The sequence below is a fragment of the Brassica napus genome, chromosome C9 (assembly GCF_020379485.1).
Source record: "Brassica napus cultivar Da-Ae chromosome C9, Da-Ae, whole genome shotgun sequence".
Classification (NCBI taxonomy): domain Eukaryota; kingdom Viridiplantae; phylum Streptophyta; class Magnoliopsida; order Brassicales; family Brassicaceae; genus Brassica; species Brassica napus.
In genome coordinates this window covers 8,287,215-8,304,557 of record NC_063452.1, presented here as the reverse complement: position 1 = coordinate 8,304,557, position 17,343 = coordinate 8,287,215, and the positions used below count along the sequence as shown (strand labels likewise).

The following is a 17,343-nucleotide window of genomic DNA, read 5'->3' as shown; positions in this document are numbered from 1 at the left end:
TTCAACAAAATGTACTGTTTTGCTATTACTTTACAATGACAAAATTATGTCGTAAGATTAATAGTATATTGGTATTTTAGAACATTCATTACATTCACAAAAATCTTACAGCATATTTATATATATACATATAGCTCCATGAACTATTAACTTGTCAAGCTACCTCGTTTGAAGCGCTGCCAATTGTTTTGTTCATTAACGAAGAGGGAACATCTTTTATCAGAAGACTCACAAGGAAGCCGATCATCTGTGCATGTAAGTAAATATTAGTCATGCATAACTAATATATACATTTATAATCAACATAGTTTTGGTGGATAAGATGGTGGAAAATGTAAAATATACCAAAGATAAGGCGACGCATAGAAGACTGAATCCAGGGAAATAGAACGGTGCATTGTCGGAGAGAAACAATGCTATATCAAACTCAAATCATTTACTTGTTAGAGGTCTTCATTAGAACTTAGTAATGAATGGTATTGTAAGTCCACTCTCATATCTTCACATACCTGTCAATGGACTATATACAAATGGAGCCACGACTTCTGCAAATGACTTTACCCCATATATGCATCCCTGGACCTTCCCCTGAAAGGATATGGAAATATGAAACGAATACTATGTAGAAGCTGTGGAAGTTTAACAAGATCTTTAATGAGAAAGATAAAAGATTTGTGTGAGATGTTAAGTGTATTTTTTTCATTCAAATGAAAGCAGCATATATATGTATAACTCTTATACCATGTATAAAATACTTTACCAACTGTGACAGTACTATTAACACGGAATTTATATCCTGTAGCAACAAAAGCACGTTATCATGTTTGTATAAAATATATGGATGCCAGAGTTTAATGCGTCTACATACAAAAATTAATAGACAAATCTAAAATAATTAATCAATGTTACATGTCACCAGAATTTAGTGCGTCTACATACAAAAATTTGGGGTATTACGATGCAAGCTCTAGTGACGACGATTGGATTGAGAAGAAGTTGGTATTAATTGTGACTTAGGTTTAATAAGTGTCGTACTACGACTCGTGTAAACCCTAAGATGACCTAAAAGGATCAAGTGTACCGACTCATGGATTCCTCTTGGGAGATTTGTTAACTGCATATGCACGCATTTGTTTAGACAACCAATGACAGAAGCAGGGGCGGAGCCAGAGAAAATATTTGTGGGGGGGAGGGGGGGGGGGGGGGGGGGGGGGGGGCAAAATAAAATTATGCATAGAACTAAGGATAGGTTTGTTAAAAGATAGAGGGGCAAATTGAAAACTAGTCAATGTTTTACACTGAATCTTTAAAATGAGTTGGGGGCAGCTGCCCCCTGTTATTCAATGTGGCTCCGCCACTGGACAGAAGTAGGCCCGGGAAAATATCCGGATCCGAAGATTCAAACTAGACCGATGTCACTGATCCCAATTTGAAGGTACCAAATCAAACTCGATCTAATATAAATATCTGACATAGTGACATGTACCTAACTTTCTACATCCCAAGAACCGGTTCAAAATCCTAACAGAAAATTATGGATACCCGGGCATATCAAAAGTATAAAGATTTACTTATAAAATTGCTATATTAATTTTTTATATTTATTAACATGCTCAAAATTCTAATTATAAATTTGAATATATTCATTGTTTTAGATAAATCGAGTATTTTTTTGCTATTTTGTGCATTTCGGATTTTAAATGAGAAATTTTGATATTCCTAAATATGTTGGATATAATCCGGATCTAAACCAGGTCCAAACTAAAACTAAATAAATTGGATTTTTAAGTAAACATCAAACCGAACTCGAACTGATCCCAATCCAAAACTAGAAAACATCTGATCGGTACCAAAATCTCTAGAATCGAAATACCATATATGGCTATACCGGAAATATCCTGTCCAAATCCAGATATCCGAATGCACACTCTTAGATGGGACGTGCATCTTTTAAGAAAATGGCTATTCGGTGACTATCTAAAAACCATACTACCATCCAAGACTAGTTACAAGTTATGTGCAAACGTACATATTAATATTATAGTGTATAAAGAAAAATATAACTTTTGCGGTCTTACCTGTTCAGCGGACCCAATTTGTCTCGAGGCAATACCATAAATCTGAAACCATATTTTAAGTTATATTTTAAGTGAAACTATAATAAATAGAGTGTCACAAAAAAAAATTTATAACAAATAGAATGTTAAGCTAGAACATCTTACAGATGGCATTACAAACATCACTCCGGGTACTAGGGCTGTGGCGGCATAAGGAACCTACATTGTGCACAAAAACAAAACCAAACCAAACCGTCAGCTCAATAACATAGAACGAATTTTCAAACCGCCAGCTCAATAACATTCAGAAAGACTGAGTTTAATATAATATATATTGATTTTATATGTATATGTTTTTCAAAATGAAATTTAACTTATAGGTAAATTTTGTTAATTTCGTCAAGGGTATATATGTGCTTATGCGTATATATGAGCAACTCCTCTGAGAAGGTCCTAGTTTAAACAGACTCACCCATGGTGACCATGAAACACTGAGAATTGCTGCCTGCGCGACAAAAGCATTAACCAAATTCATTATCTATTTTATTTATAGATTTTCATGATTAGTGTGTAGATTAAATGGAGTAAAATTAACATTAAAAAGTTCTAGAATGTTTACGTTGAAGAAATCCATAAGAAGCCCTGTTGATAATACCCTACGTTCTCCAATGGCAGAAACCAATATCCGCAATATAAACAACTAACAAAACAAATTTCAACAGCACAATCGATGAATAACATTTATTCAGATTATAAACGATGTTGTACGATAGTTACACGTTATTACTTGGGATATGGAGCCAATGATCCAAACCAACAGGGAGAGTTGAGCAAAGTCATTTTTCTTAAACCCAAAACGGGCTTTCAGAAAATACTGTATCAATAAAAAGAGTTTAATATAAAATTAAAAGGAGTTTAATATATATAAATTAATGGATTTCTTATATAAAGAGTGTGGAGATGAGAACCAAGAAAGCTGACTCCATTCCACTTTGTGAGAAGGTAACAAAAAATGTAACGACCAATGCTTGAACGAGTGTACTGTGTTATAAGAATTCATATTAATTATTTAGGATTATATATATGTGTGTGTATATAGATGCCACCATGCATACACTATATATAACGTACCTATTCTTCATCAAGGCGACCATATCTTTCAAAGAGGAATACTTATTGTTGAAGACATGTGTCTTAGTTGGAGCATTTTTTAGAATTGGCTCTGCTAACATCCTTTCATCACCACAACCATCATAGCCATCTTCATCATCACCGTGTAACCTCTCTTTTAGGAAAATTCTCATGTACACCAGGCCAACGAATAATGATAAAGCGGTAACCTAAACAAATATAATGATCTCTTGTATTTATATATTGCTCCTACACTTTGACATATGCTATCTTTTTCCGTTTATTTTGAAAATCTACAAGTAATCTACTTGTTTATATATTATTTATCAGTTTCTAAAAATTATATATATATATATATATATATATATATATTTATTTATTTATTTATATATATTTATCAATTTTGCAGTCACAAAACTATTTTCTTGAAATAATAAAATTTTTAGCTTTCATAATATGGATAAAATAACAATGAAAATAACTTTCACATATTCTTTATAGTATTTCTTACATCATTCAATATAAGATAAAAATTTCTTTTACACATAAGCCTCTTACATGATTCTATATAAGAATAAATTTTCTTCACATAAATTCCAAGAACCTGTACACTTTATATTGACACAAATTATAACATATTTGTTGTTATATTAATTTAAAATTCATTGACTAATATCTTTTTTAAAAATATTATATTATATTTTTGATGATGTAATATAAATTTAATTTTAATTCCTTCTATATATTCTTGTTAGATAACCAATAACAAAGCGATAATAATGAGTCCATCAGATTGAATCATTGTTCGAGGCTGTCTCTCATTCGATATTTCATTGTTACTAAATTATTCGATACCTGAAAAGTCGAAGCCGTGGGTAGAAAACGAGCTGCAAATGTTGCACAAACTGCGGAAATTGATCTGACACCTGCTAAAACTCCAAACATTGATATTCTTTGTGTGCCATGAATATTTTTTGCCTGAAAAAACAAATTTTAATGAGACAAAAATATCATAAAATAAGATCATAGTGAAATAAAACAAAATATTTACCACATAAGCCTGAGCGAGACAGTCAACGGTGCCTTGGCAGACCATATCAAATATAATCTTGATCACATAATATGTGTAAAAAAATAATGTATCCCTTCTATACCCTAATATTGCTGCAAAATGTTACTACATTTTAGGAACATGTGTCAATAAACAAAATCAAAAGAGGAACAAAGGTTAGCCAAATATCAACTGTTTTGGCAAATCAATTTTTTAATCGTTGTTTCAATATATCTCACATATCATGTCATTTTGTCAAATTATATATATATATATATATATATATATATATATATTTGAATTTTGTTTGCCGATTTTCACGAGTTTTGTCCTACTATTTGATTTCAAAACCTGACAAAATAGTATGTACTTTACAGAAGAAGAGAAAAACAATAGGAAAAATGTAAACAAATCAGACAATTTTGTTGTTTTATAACCTACTTGTATAAAGAGCTACGAATCAGACAATCGTTGAGTGGTTGGCAAAACGAGACAGACGTGCTTAAGGATTTCCTTTTTTTAAGTTAGCACTATACAGTACTTGTCTAATTGTGAATAGATGATGCCCACAGAAAAATATAAACAAATCAGACGATTTTGTTGTTTTATAATCTATAAAGAGAATCAAACAATGGTCGAGTGGTTGGCAAAACGAGACAGACGTGCTTAAGGATTTCCTTTTTTAAGTTAGCACTATACAGTACTTGTCTAATTGTGAATAGATGATGCCCACAGAAAAATATAAATAAATCAGACGATTTTGTTGTTTTATAATCTATAAAGAGAATCAAACAATGGTCGAGTGGTTGGCAAAACGAGATAGACGTGTTTGAGGATCTCCTTTTTTAAGTTAGCACTATACTTGTCCACAAGGAGCGAATCTATTTTTTAATGTATTGGTACATTATTAATAATAATAAATGCAAATGAGATTATTGAAATAGGATATTAAAGATACAAATTTTACCACCTAAACTAACAAACTTTTAATGTTTTTGTTTGGGTTATAATTGTATGGTATGGGTGCACATCTCATGCACCTTAGAGCATGACTAACAATAGATTCTTACCCAGTTTATTAGAGCATTTTTATCCGAGTATACTAGAAGGGTTCTTATCGTGTGGGTCCCGCGTAGAATCCATTTTTTTTTTAAGAAACCGGTTACCAAAACTACTAAATAGTAGTCGGTCTTTAAGGGTTTCTTACACTGTTCGCGGGCTCCACTGACACGTGGCGGCTCGCGATTGATTCGTTTTTAATTTTTTTTTTCTAAATTCAAAAGAGTAAAAGAAAAAAAAAAAAATTAAGAAACCCCAAATGGGTTTTTGAGGATAATGATGCTCTTACAGGTGAAAGGTAATAAAAAGAAGAAAAGTTAGAGAGAGAAAGTATCTTGTCTTAGACATTATTAGAAACCCACCAAACCTTATTGTCTAGATGTCACTTTTGTGGTGGTTAAATTTTATTTAAAAAAATTAGATTTAATTCAGTAATTAAGTTTGATTAAAAAAATTAGTATTTTGTTGTTTTAAGAACTCATGTGGGGTTTTGCCACAATGCTGCTGTTTAGCTTCTCTACTAGATGTCTACAATACTGATACACAATTGGCTACAATTTTTTTGTTAGTATTAAAAAGCCGCTGTACTGCAGTTTGTGGTTTACAGAGTAATAACCGAGTTAATAAAAACAATGCACAAACGAATTTAAAAGAGTAGTAAATATTTTCGATGGCTGTGAAAAGTCGGGCTAATTTTTGTAGTGTAGTCAATATTATTGATGCCTATAAAGTTCCTCCATTTCAAATTATAAACTGTGCCATTAAAAATCTTTCCGTAAAAATGACGAAAATAGTTAAATGTACAACTTTGTGTTTAACCGTTGAAATTACATGCTTTCTCTGTATTATTCTAAGTGGCGTTAGAAGGTTTTTACATAAAAATTAAGAAAATAGAAAATTTTATGTAGTTTATGTTGGTTATATAAAAATATCATTAAATAAAAATAGTTCAACCAATAAAAAAAGTACAGTATTTTGTAATTAGTCACAAATTTTAAATGACACTAAATTCTATCTAAAATAGTGAAAACTTCACTTAATATGAAACAAAATAAAAATCCTTAAACACCACTTAAATTGATATAAAGAGGAGGTAATATTTACTCCATCCGTTTCATAAAGATTCGCATTCTAGAAAAAAAAAATTATTTCAAAATGATACATTTTTTACATTTTCAGTGTATTATTTAATAAGAAATTGTAAAATTCAAAAAAATTAATGGTGTTTATTGGATTTCTATTGGCTAAAAATTATGGAAAATTGTTATTCACAAAAAACAATGCATTTGCAATTAAGTTTTAATGTGTTTTTTAATGTGTGAAACGGATGGTATATTATTGAAACGGATTGTATCGTTTTGAAACAGATGGTATATTATTTTTAGTTTCATTAGGATTAAATGAGAAAAAAACATCATTACATTTATAAAACGACATTTAGTTTATAATAAGAAATTTACCTAGAGCGAAACTTAAGTTGAAACAAAGTGAGTAACTAATCACGGTTAGCCTGTGCTTAAAGGTTAGGATTAATTGTGTAAATGCAAATTTATGTGTGTTTGAAACTATAATTCAAAGCTTAAGTTTAGAGAAAAAATAAAGAACCTGGAGGAATTATAGAGAGGCACATGGGAAGCGTAAGCAATGCCTTGATTCCATACCTGTCGGCTAGATTCCCGATTACCGGCATCATTACCATTGTCCCAAGTCCCACTGTCTTTTTCCACCATTGGAATAACAAAAGTTTACATGCATTAATTATTTGATCTTTAAAAAGTTCTTATATTATTGAAATTTCTTACAAATTTGAAGACGTTCATGAGTTATTGAAAACATTTGTTCTGACAAAAAATTAAAGAGTCGCTAACCAGAAAAAAGGAAGAGACTGAAGATTGAAAACAATGACAGTGAACGACCAATATGCACATATATATAAGTAGACGTGATTACCACTTGGTGTACTCCGGTGAGGTAAACGGCAAGAGAGCACGAATCGTTTAATCCGGAGCAAACCGCAGCGACGGTGACGTCAGTCATGACCGGCCTTACCAAGAATCCGGCGAATGATGACAGGAAAACCGTCGTCAACATGTGTGCTAGCCCTCCAAGCCTCTCTTCCATCTCTCTAATCTATCTTCTATCTTCCTAGTTCTCCTCACTTCTGACTCTTACCTATATCTTATCTTAAATATCCACGTGCAAATGTACATATATTAAGTTTCATTTTTGTTAAATAATTTAATAACCCTTGATTAAACTTTTATAATTAGGCCATCTGTATCACCCTAGCCGACGCTAGTGCGGTTGTTAAGATGTTGCAATATATTCGTATTGTACATATCTCATGTAATCTTTCAGATTCGCTGTAAAAGAAAAAGAAATATTCGTAGATTCCTTAATAGTTGGAACTACATGGTGCATATACTAATATATGTGACCAGCGCAACAGTGAAGAAAGGATAAATCTTTACCGAGAGGCTGGTAAAAGACAAAAGACATTTTGCTTCATTACAATCGCTTAGCTTTTCCAGATTGCATCGATTTTTCTTTCGTAACATTTTTTTTACATCAAAAAAAGCCGGGGGAAATTATTTTTTTTGGCCAAAAAAATGGTAACTATGTCTCATTAGGCTAATTTATATTTTGTACCATTTACATTTTTGCCTCTAATGCCTTTTAATTTTTTGGAAAATAAATTAAATAAATAGTCTTATAAACTAAAAAAAATTGAAAATTAGTAAGTACTTATGAAATACCTAAATGAACTTACTTGTATTTTTTTCCAGCTGTAAAAATGTTTTAATTATAATTTCAGATTATATTCTACATAAAAGTAGAATTTGTATTCTACGAAGTAGAACATGAATTCCATTTTTTCATTGAATCTACTATGTTTAGAATACGTGATCTACCAAAATAATAGTATTCTATTTTTTTTTAAAACACACATTCCTCGCTTAACATATCGTTCTAAAATCTGTAGAAATCATAATTATAAATCTAAAAGCTGTAGAAACCGATTTCTAGTGATTTACTAGAAATCTAAAACTTGTAGAAATCAAAATCTACACATTACTATAAATCTAAAAACCAGTAGAAACCGAGTTCTACAGATTTATTGTATTCTACGGATAAGCATAATCAGTTCCGAAAAATATGGAAAAAGTATATTTGGGAATATTTTGTTTCCTTATATGAAAAACACCGAAATTAAAAAATGAAATTTTGAAGAAAAAAAATCAAAATTAAAAAAAAAATGTAATATAACCCTCCTTCTCACGCCCTTTTCATATTCCTTTGATTGCTCACAAAACTTTCACAAAAATTTCACATTGTTTCTACCATGATTCATATCTATGTTTCATTTGGTGTTTGGAAATTGGTCATAGCTTAGGGTTAGAGTTTTAATGTTGATAAAAAGAAAGGAGAAAGGTTACTTGCTTTGGAATCGGAAGAGTTACAGAAAATTGTTATAGAGGATTTTGGTTTTAAAGAAACGGATGCTGATTTGGAGTTGAGTTATGTACCTATTGAGTTGATCAATTCATCGGAATGTCCATCGGTGATCATTAGAAACTCACACCAAGTTCAAAATTTTATAGGGTTTTGTAACAAGCATCAGTCAATTCGATTGTGTGTGAGCTATAAAGCAAAGCAAGAGAAACAAATGTAATGTTTAGTCTTTTTTTTTAAGTTATCTTCTCACTGGCTCAGTATTGTTTACTTGAGGATATAACTTTGCTAAAACTAAAACCTGGCTTTGTTTGGTTTGGCTAATGAAAACTAATCGATAAGATTACACTCATGGTGACTCGGGTTGGATAAAATCCGAAGGCTTGAACTCAATTTGACAAAAGTGAGGTTGGAGTTGGACACATACAACAACTTTTGGACCTTTGAAACAGAGCCTCTTCGTAAATAGCAAAGTGAAAATGACATAAACAAAGACACATAAAGAGAGGACAAAGACAGCTTCACATTTTATTTTTTCAGCAATCGGGATTAGTTTCCTCATCATCCATCGCAGCAGATGCAAGAGCAAGTTGAGGGGTAGGAAATGTGTAAGTGTAGTTCTCGTGTCTCGCCTTCTTCTTCATCAAAAAAATATGTAGTCTTGGTTAATGAATCAACTGTTTTGGTTGAGCCCGTGAATGGTAGACAATATTGAAATCCTAAAATCTTATTTATATAGAAGCTAACTTTTTTAGTTCCGTCAAAAAACTAGGTCATGCTGTCAGTTCTTGGAGGATCAGTTTGTGGCGGTAGGAATCCTACTGTAGGATAGCATGTGAACACTTGTAGAGCAATTCATGGCCGAAGATAAAAGTTACTAGGAGGGACTGACGAGAAAGGTGACCAAGTATGATTAAATTTGTGCTCGGGAGTTGTCGTAGTCCCGAGACAATAGTGGCTGGCATGGGACTAATCTAAGAGATTTCATATGTAAACGCAACAGGGAAGAGTAGTAATTAGTATTGGCATAATAGAGCTAGATCAATAAAGCACAACACTATCAATCACATTTTTTTTTTCTTATTGGTAATCCACATGTCCAAAACTGCTCAAACCACCATACCACGTTGCCAAGGAAGAATCGAATCCACGAATTGTTTGTTTTTTAACCCAACCATGTTATAAGAAGAACCCCACAAAGATCAGACTATCTACTGTTTCTCTCTTTCTCTTGTGACTCTTTTGCCTTTCGTTTAATCTTGCAAAAGAAAAATGGTGTCTCAGGCGTTTTCTTCTTGCTCAAACTCTATTTGTTCTTTGCAATGAATAAGATAAGAGCAGATCTTTCTGATTTGAGACTAACCGGTGTACAATCAATACTACACTTGATATCTCGCAAGCCTTTCTTTTACAGGAGGATCCAAAGCAGACCAACATTCCGCCCATGAGTTTCCAAGCATCTGAACCCAAAAAGATGAATTCAAAAGACATTAATCATTATGAGTGAGGCCAGTGCTTAAAGTGATTAAAAGCTGAACTTGAATTCAGCACAGCTTACTTGTTTATAGCCGTTCAGCACTTGGGAGACTTCGCTATTGACGTCCTCACTTCTAATTTCCTGTGATAAAAAGGCTTGTCAACCAATAGTTCGAAAGCTCGGCAGCGACATTTAGTTTAGCAGGGAGTCGCATTTGGTTTCATTTCACTTACATGCCAGCTTGCAATGGCTTTGCATATGAAAACAAGTGAGCTGACACCTCCTGATGGATTCACTTTTACCTGAAATTCATGGAGAACACTCGTAAGTAACAAACTTCATTTACATGTTTCAAACACTAAGCAAAGAGGCGAGAGAAATACCACTGCACATAATCCTCTAAATGCATCTTCTTTCTCAAGGTCATCACGTACCCTGAAAAGAAAGTATAATAAGAAACTGTTGTACGGCGCAGCAGTTGGGAGTGTAAAGACTCTAAATTCAAAACCAAAAGGCTCACTAACATTGCCAATGCCAAGCACCATGGTTTCATGAAGTGCTCCATGTGAGGTGCAACGAGGTCTGGACGAATCCATGCTAGTCTACCGAGGGTAATTGCACTGTTCTCAACTAGTGATTTATTAACAGCCTGTCACAAGAAAACAAAATTAGGCATAGTCGTCAGATATAACAGTTGATAGACTCAGGCATGGCCAAAAGACTCTTGAATAAATAGGCTGCGGGAGTCACCTCTGCATGCTGAAGAATCAGGGCTAGGGCAGAGACAACGTTGGTCACAATTGGTGAAACTTCTTGACGAACCTGAAACATTCAGTTCATATCATTCACAAGTCTGCCCTTAACCAAACACTTCAAGCTTCGATAGCAAAAATTAGTATTTTGGTATTACCTTGACAGCTAATTCTCCAATGGCCCAACAAGCATTATTTGCCACAGAAAGGTTTTCTCCAATGAGGTTTGTACTCTGTACAAAGAATAGATATGATCAATACAAATAAAAAAAGAGAATTGATTTAGTCAAGAGTAAAACTTGAATACCAACCAGTTGCTGGCTTGCAACCTGAAGGAACTCAATCAGACGGGGTTGTAGGTAGGCCGGGAATACCTGTCAGTGGTAGCCAAACGGCATTACTACACTAATATATGTAGCAGAAAGTATCAAAACTATAGCATATGATACCACATAACTACGGGTTATTCTCGTGTAAGACTTCCCCGGCTGATTAATTTTGTCAAGGACACTGTTTAATGTAAAAGAATATGCAGCTTACTCTTGCAAGATCACCCATGAGAGCAAACGCACTTTGTCTGACATCAGGAGCCTCATCCATGCAACAGTTGAGAAGCAAATCCCTTAGATTAGTTTGTGAAACCTGAAAAAGAGTAATATATGCGGTTGTCTCAGGGAACTTATGAACAGAAAATCGCGCGAGCAAGACATCGAGGAAAGTCAGTACCAGAGACTCTATCCCACTGCCAAGCCCTTCAGCAAGTCCAGAAAGTAAATCAAGAGAACAAACAATGAATTCTCTGTCGTACTGAGCCCCAGCAGAGGCAGGATCAACCTACAAATACCACAAGCAAGCTTTCATCAAACAAAAAAAAAAACATATGCGTGCAATAGTTATGTACATGCTTCAGTAAAATATGAATAACTGTTTCTATACTCAAGCTTTGTGATGCTATCTAGCTGAGGCAGTATAATAGGTAAGGTAAACTGGAAAAGATAGTTCTAATTCGCCAATTAGATAAAATTCCAAATTCTGAATGAAACCTTAGCCATGTGTTGTAGTTGGATGATATCCATGCATCTTTGGAAAACAGGCTGAGCAAATGGAGCGAACCCTACACCTAAAGCCTGTAAGATGGAAACACAATTTGTTAGACATATAGTTCAGGCTTCAAACAGTCTTAACACTCTGTCAGGATGAAATTGTCTGATGTTCACAATTGTTATCTCTTACTATTAGTAGCAATTTCAGGCTTAACTAATAATCTTCAATAATGCCTCTTAGCTAACCAACAACTCCATATTACTTTTTCAGTTTTCTTAAGACTACTAAAACCTGGGTATCTTCACTATCTTAGATTCATTGGTGCAACATATTCAAGACTTTACAGATATTTCGAAGGCCTTGACAAATAGCCCATACCTGAGAAATAGATGTGAAGCATTCCAGCAACGGAAATAGATCTTTATCCGAATTTGAAAGTTGTTGCCACTTTGCGACCAGTGGAGGCATCAGAATTTCAAGATAAGCAGGCTGCAGAAGGAAGAATATTAAGCAGGCAATAAAATTTATACCAGCACCAGTGTATGGAACAAAAAATAATCGTCAAGGAGCTCAAATTTACGAGAGCATATTAACCTTTACACAAACCCAATCGTCATACCTTGTTCAACTCTTCTCTAACCGAATCTGCCAGTGTTCCAATAGCATCATACACAATTCTTAAGTTCCGCCTCTGGGATATGAAAATTGTATGTTAGGTAGACGTATAGCAACATTTGCTTGAAGTAGATAATAACCAGCAAAGGATTAACCTGATACTTCCCAAAAGCGCACATTAGATGCTGCAGTATTACTCCCAGGTGTGGCACTAACTCTTCAGCAGCATCCTACATATTCACAGAGAATAATTAACACGGTCAACAAACATCCACAAATGTTATCAAAACCCAAAGCCAATAGGTACCTCTTCAACAGTTGCAAAAGCTGAACAGGCAGCCTCCTGGACCCGCTTGTTCGAATCCAAGAGTCTGCGGAGAAGACCCATAAGAACTTTTTCAAACTGTTCATAACCCTTCGGATTGCCACCTTCCTATAAAAGAGAAGGAGAGAATCATCTAAAGATCGTTGGAAGCAGTTGAAGCACGAAATCTCCTGTTCAAATCATACCTGGATAAGATACTTGCCAAATCGAGAAAGCGTCCAGCAAGATATGCTTCGTATGAGAGGGAACTTATCATCTAAAAGAGGAAGAAGAAATGCTACGATCTGCAGAACTAAGGCACTAGCATATTGATCTACTTGAACTGAGCGGAGAAAAATGATAGATATGAGATGATGTAGATCAAAAACGAACTTGCCTCAGACAAGTGAGGGTAAAGACCATTAAAGCAGCCTTCAGCAATAGCCCCAAGGGTCAAAACAGCAGCTTCCCTTTCTTTCCAGGCCTCGTCCCCAGAAGTTGATAATTTTGCCTACAACATGGAAGAACAGGGTTTAGTTTATTGAATAAATTTACAAAGATATAGAGGAATAACGATTACCTGAATAAGGGGCATGAGTGCCGGAAGGATCTCATCTCCAAATACATTAGAGAGAACGTCAATAGCTGCTGCACTGCACTTTCTTAAATTCCACACGTTAAACGAGTCATCATCCTGTATTCAGAGATATTCATTAAAGAAGGATCTATAGAATTACAAACATACGTAACATCTATACAAATATCAAATGACACTAAAAGAAGTAGATCACGTACATCGTCATCAAAATCCTCTGATCCATGAAGTCTCGATGTATGAAAACGAGGTTTCAAATCCTGTTGGGGAACCAAATGAATGAAAACTCAATAGTACTTTTAATAAGAAAAATCAAAGTCACAAGAACAAATAACTGCACCTGATTTCTATCTGGTTGAGATTCATCTTCCTGCAAAAATGAAAAGTTTTCATATGATATAAGATGGTTAATTTTATCGTGAAAGGTGAAGAAACAAATAGATTCAACAGAAAAATAACCTCAGCATCCAAAAGCGACTCGTCGTCATCTGCATAAGCCATGTTCGACAGCAACACCTAAAACAGATATATTTTACAAAGATTTCAAACTACACCCGCTGAGCAAGCGATTGTGCGCCCAAAAATATACTGAAGAAAGGAGAAGCATCACTATACTGGAATTAGGCGTGGCAGTAACTCTTTCAAATTCTCTGACGGCAGCTGAGCATCACAGTATGCAGACCTGCCAAACAACAATATAGCTCTGAGAACAAACGAGTACAAGGATGGAATAATAAGCAGGAAAAAGGGGGGAAAAACTGCAGAACATAAGACAAAAACAGGTCTACAACCGCCATCTATAGAGCAAACAAAGAAAAGAACATATTACCAAAATTCACATGCTTCGAGAGCCACTTCTTCATCAGGGTCTTTGTTGACTTGTAGCATGTATTCCATTACATTCCTTAGGTGTGGCTTAAAAAACGAAAAGGGAAGAAGCAAAATATAAGATGCAGGGTAGTCAAATAACTCGAACTAAACATAAGAAGTACTTACTAAAAAGCGACACTTAAGAGTAGTTTTAAAATACTGTGTACGTTAAAACCATCAGCAATGAAAAATACCTCAATAGACGAGGGAAGGACTTCTGTGAGATGCACAAATGCTGCGCAGACCTTTTAAACATAAGGAGAGAAATTATACATAAGAAAAAGAACTTTGAAATGAGATAGGATTTGACTGAATCATGTGACACAAGCTTAAACAAGTCGCGTACTAATTTTCTGACTTCTGCTACAGGATCATTGGCAAGGAGAAACAACCCCTGAAGGTACTTATCCAGAGAATTGTACAAAGCCTGCAAATCATAGTTTGTTACAGTCCAGTCCCTTAAACGAATGAAAACAAATAATGTGTTAAAACAATCTTCCTTATACTTACAGCAGGCATTATTATGACATATTGGTTCACACAACCCAGGGCAAGCTTCCTCAGTGAAGCATGGGGAGACTGGAAAAACTGATCAAACAAAATAATGGCAATAAATCTTACAGCAACCAATCCAGCAGTAAGAAAAAAGAAATCAAACTAGAACCCAGCACGTGCTACAACCGAATTTAGAAATCTGTGATGAGATGCTTACCTGATATAGCCTAGGCAGGAAAACGTTGATAGGGCGCTCTGCTAAACCAGGCACTTCTGAATCCAATACATGTGGGATATCCTCACAAATCTGATCAACAAGACATGTAGATATTACCAAAACTTTGAAAAACACTCCAACGATACCACAGCTAATAAGCAAAAAGAAGAAGAAAAAGAACATACCTTTGACAATGCATCCATCGCACCATCCATGTGATTCAGATCATTACTGTCTAAACAAGTAACAAGAGCTGGCAAAAGCTCAGGCCACCCAGAACCTTCCTCTATGTTAACAATAACACTGATGATGGTTCCAACAGTTGTCCGTATGTTTCTGTCCACTGCTCCAAGACAAGGCAGCAACTCAGACTTGATGTACTTCTGGTTTTCTTGAGACATGGATGGATACGCACCCTTCAGATTGTTTTTCAGAAGCAATCCAGCAGCTTGACGAATCTCAATGGACTTGCCCTGAATCAATCACACCGGTACACATCAGCTAGGAGACATATGTTGAGAATACAATGCATAAACCTAATCAATCACGTAACAGCAATACAGGAACCTCAAGCTAGACTTATTATCTTCCTCAACATCATATAAACGCAGCTTAGCTTGAAAGCAAATCAGTTCTCAAGAAAAGCCACAGAACAGAGATTATAAAGTTCTAACAAACTCGATTCAACGGAAACTCAGGATCAACTAAAGCTGAGCTACAAAGAGAATCCGATAGGCAAATGAAACCAACGATCCGAACTCCAAAGACCAATAGTAGATTGAGTCAATAGACAGAGGGAGAGTAGAGAAATCTCTCGCCACGAACCTCGGCGCGGACGAGGATGAAGACGAGATAGTTGTTGAAATCGGGGATTTGAGAGAAGTGCTGAAGCTGCTTCCAAATCTGGGACTTGTCAACGGCGGAGGAAGGAGAAATCTGCTGTTCGAGAAGAGTGCAGATCTCGGTGAGGCCATCGTTTAGGGGCTGCCAGACCGTCGTCGCCGCCATGATTGTGGTGGCAAAAAAGGGTGAAGTTTCGCTCGTGTGAGCTGGGGCAGATGAAAATATATGATTGGAAACGACAGAGGACGAAGACGAAGACGAAGACGCTGCTTTGGGTTTTGATGGGTTTTAAATTCCTTTAAAGTTTCTGTATGGGCTTTTCTTATTAATTTATGTTTTTTTTTTTGGTAAACTTATTAATTTATGTTTTTGTCATACAATTTAAGATAATCTATACTAATAAAAGAGACTAATCGAGGCTCCAGAGAGCGTCCACATCATTTTAGAAATCCTCTTCGAAAATAAGACATGTGGCATGACTAATATTATTAACTTATTACATTAAATCACATTACCATATTACACATTATTACCATATATACATTAAATCATATGAAAATATAAGTAACTATAGATTTAAATATGTAAATCTATAATATATGAATTATATATACAGTAATAAGTAATTACACAATTTAAGAAAATATATAATATACGAAAATAATATTAATAAGTAAATACATAAATAAAATGGACTAATCGAGGCTTCAGAGAGCGTCCACATCGTTTTAAAAACCCTATTCGAAAATAAGACATGTGGCATGACTAATATTATTACCTTATTACATTAAATCATATTACCATACTACATATTATTACCATATATTCATTAAATTATACGAAAATATAAGTAAATATAGATTTAAATATGTAAATATATAATATACGAATTATATATTTAAATATGAGTAATTACACAATTTAAGAAAATATATAATATACAAAAATAATATTAATAAGTAAATACATAATATAAAAAATATTAAGCATTAAAAATTTATCTTAAAATGTAAATACACAATTTAAAAATATAGAAAAAGTACATTAAACCTTAAAAATCTATCTTAAAACGTAAAATATAAATATTACATTAAATCTATCTATACTAATAAAAGTGACTAATCGAAGCTCTAGAGAACGTCCACATCGTTTTAGAACCCTCTTCGAAAATAAGCCATGTGGCGTGACTAATATTATTACCTTATTACATTAAATCACATTACCATACTACACATTATTATCATATATACATTAAATCATACAAAAATATAAGTAAATATACATTTAAATATGTAAATATATAATATACGAATTATATATAAAATAATAAGCAAATACACAATTTAAAAAAATATATATATACAAAAATAAAAATTAATA

At 33.9% G+C, this 17,343-nt stretch overlaps 2 protein-coding genes across 4 annotated transcripts; both read right to left on the bottom strand.

Annotated features, from left to right (window-relative positions):
- LOC106351491 (tetracycline resistance protein, class A) lies at positions 1 to 7,567 on the bottom strand. 2 transcript variants are annotated; one of them, XM_013791288.3, is made up of 14 exons: positions 7,249 to 7,561; positions 6,904 to 7,015; positions 4,240 to 4,352; positions 4,044 to 4,166; positions 3,189 to 3,397; positions 3,026 to 3,098; positions 2,845 to 2,931; positions 2,677 to 2,757; positions 2,530 to 2,562; positions 2,223 to 2,276; positions 2,079 to 2,120; positions 510 to 588; positions 346 to 416; positions 1 to 247 (listed from the first exon to the last, which is right to left on the bottom strand). In XM_013791288.3, exons 1-14 carry the CDS (start codon positions 7,417 to 7,419, stop codon positions 155 to 157), a joined length of 1,341 nt encoding a protein of 446 aa, XP_013646742.1. In that variant the 5' UTR covers positions 7,420 to 7,561; the 3' UTR covers positions 1 to 154. The 2 variants fall into 2 exon arrangements, with proteins under 2 accessions (XP_013646742.1, XP_022552678.1); XM_022696957.2 differs by lacking the exons at positions 1 to 247; positions 346 to 416 and having other exon boundaries at positions 558 to 588; positions 2,239 to 2,276; positions 7,249 to 7,567.
- Positions 7,568 to 9,759: 2,192 nt separating this feature from the next.
- LOC106347050 (transportin-1) lies at positions 9,760 to 16,231 on the bottom strand. 2 transcript variants are annotated; one of them, XM_013786541.3, is made up of 30 exons: positions 15,946 to 16,231; positions 15,306 to 15,593; positions 15,121 to 15,210; positions 14,919 to 14,996; positions 14,755 to 14,835; positions 14,603 to 14,653; positions 14,368 to 14,453; positions 14,154 to 14,220; positions 13,998 to 14,054; positions 13,879 to 13,908; positions 13,739 to 13,798; positions 13,524 to 13,637; positions 13,341 to 13,454; positions 13,150 to 13,248; positions 12,947 to 13,072; positions 12,795 to 12,869; positions 12,644 to 12,715; positions 12,403 to 12,513; positions 12,024 to 12,107; positions 11,707 to 11,814; positions 11,521 to 11,622; positions 11,292 to 11,354; positions 11,139 to 11,213; positions 10,979 to 11,050; positions 10,753 to 10,877; positions 10,612 to 10,663; positions 10,462 to 10,530; positions 10,310 to 10,369; positions 10,115 to 10,211; positions 9,760 to 10,009 (listed from the first exon to the last, which is right to left on the bottom strand). In XM_013786541.3, exons 1-29 carry the CDS (start codon positions 16,126 to 16,128, stop codon positions 10,131 to 10,133), a joined length of 2,673 nt encoding a protein of 890 aa, XP_013641995.1. In that variant the 5' UTR covers positions 16,129 to 16,231; the 3' UTR covers positions 9,760 to 10,009; positions 10,115 to 10,130. The 2 variants fall into 2 exon arrangements, with proteins under 2 accessions (XP_013641995.1, XP_013641994.1); XM_013786540.3 differs by having other exon boundaries at positions 9,760 to 10,211.
- Positions 16,232 to 17,343: the final 1,112 nt, after the last annotated feature.

Coding starts and splice junctions, on each gene's coding strand:
- LOC106347050 (XM_013786540.3), bottom strand. CDS start 16,128: ATGGCGGCGACGACGGTCTGGCAGCCCCTAAACGATGGCCTCACCGAG. Junction 14,454..14,602: donor TCCTTCCCTCGTCTATTGAG/GTATTTTTCATT, acceptor TCGTTTTTTAAG/CCACACCTAAGGAATGTAAT. Junction 12,716..12,794: donor GCGCTTTTGGGAAGTATCAG/GTTAATCCTTTG, acceptor TTCATATCCCAG/AGGCGGAACTTAAGAATTGT.
- LOC106351491 (XM_013791288.3), bottom strand. CDS start 7,419: ATGGAAGAGAGGCTTGGAGGGCTAGCACACATGTTGACGACGGTTTTC. Junction 7,016..7,248: donor TCACCGGAGTACACCAAGTG/GTAATCACGTCT, acceptor TGGTGGAAAAAG/ACAGTGGGACTTGGGACAAT. Junction 2,121..2,222: donor TGATGTTTGTAATGCCATCT/GTAAGATGTTCT, acceptor ATATGGTTTCAG/ATTTATGGTATTGCCTCGAG.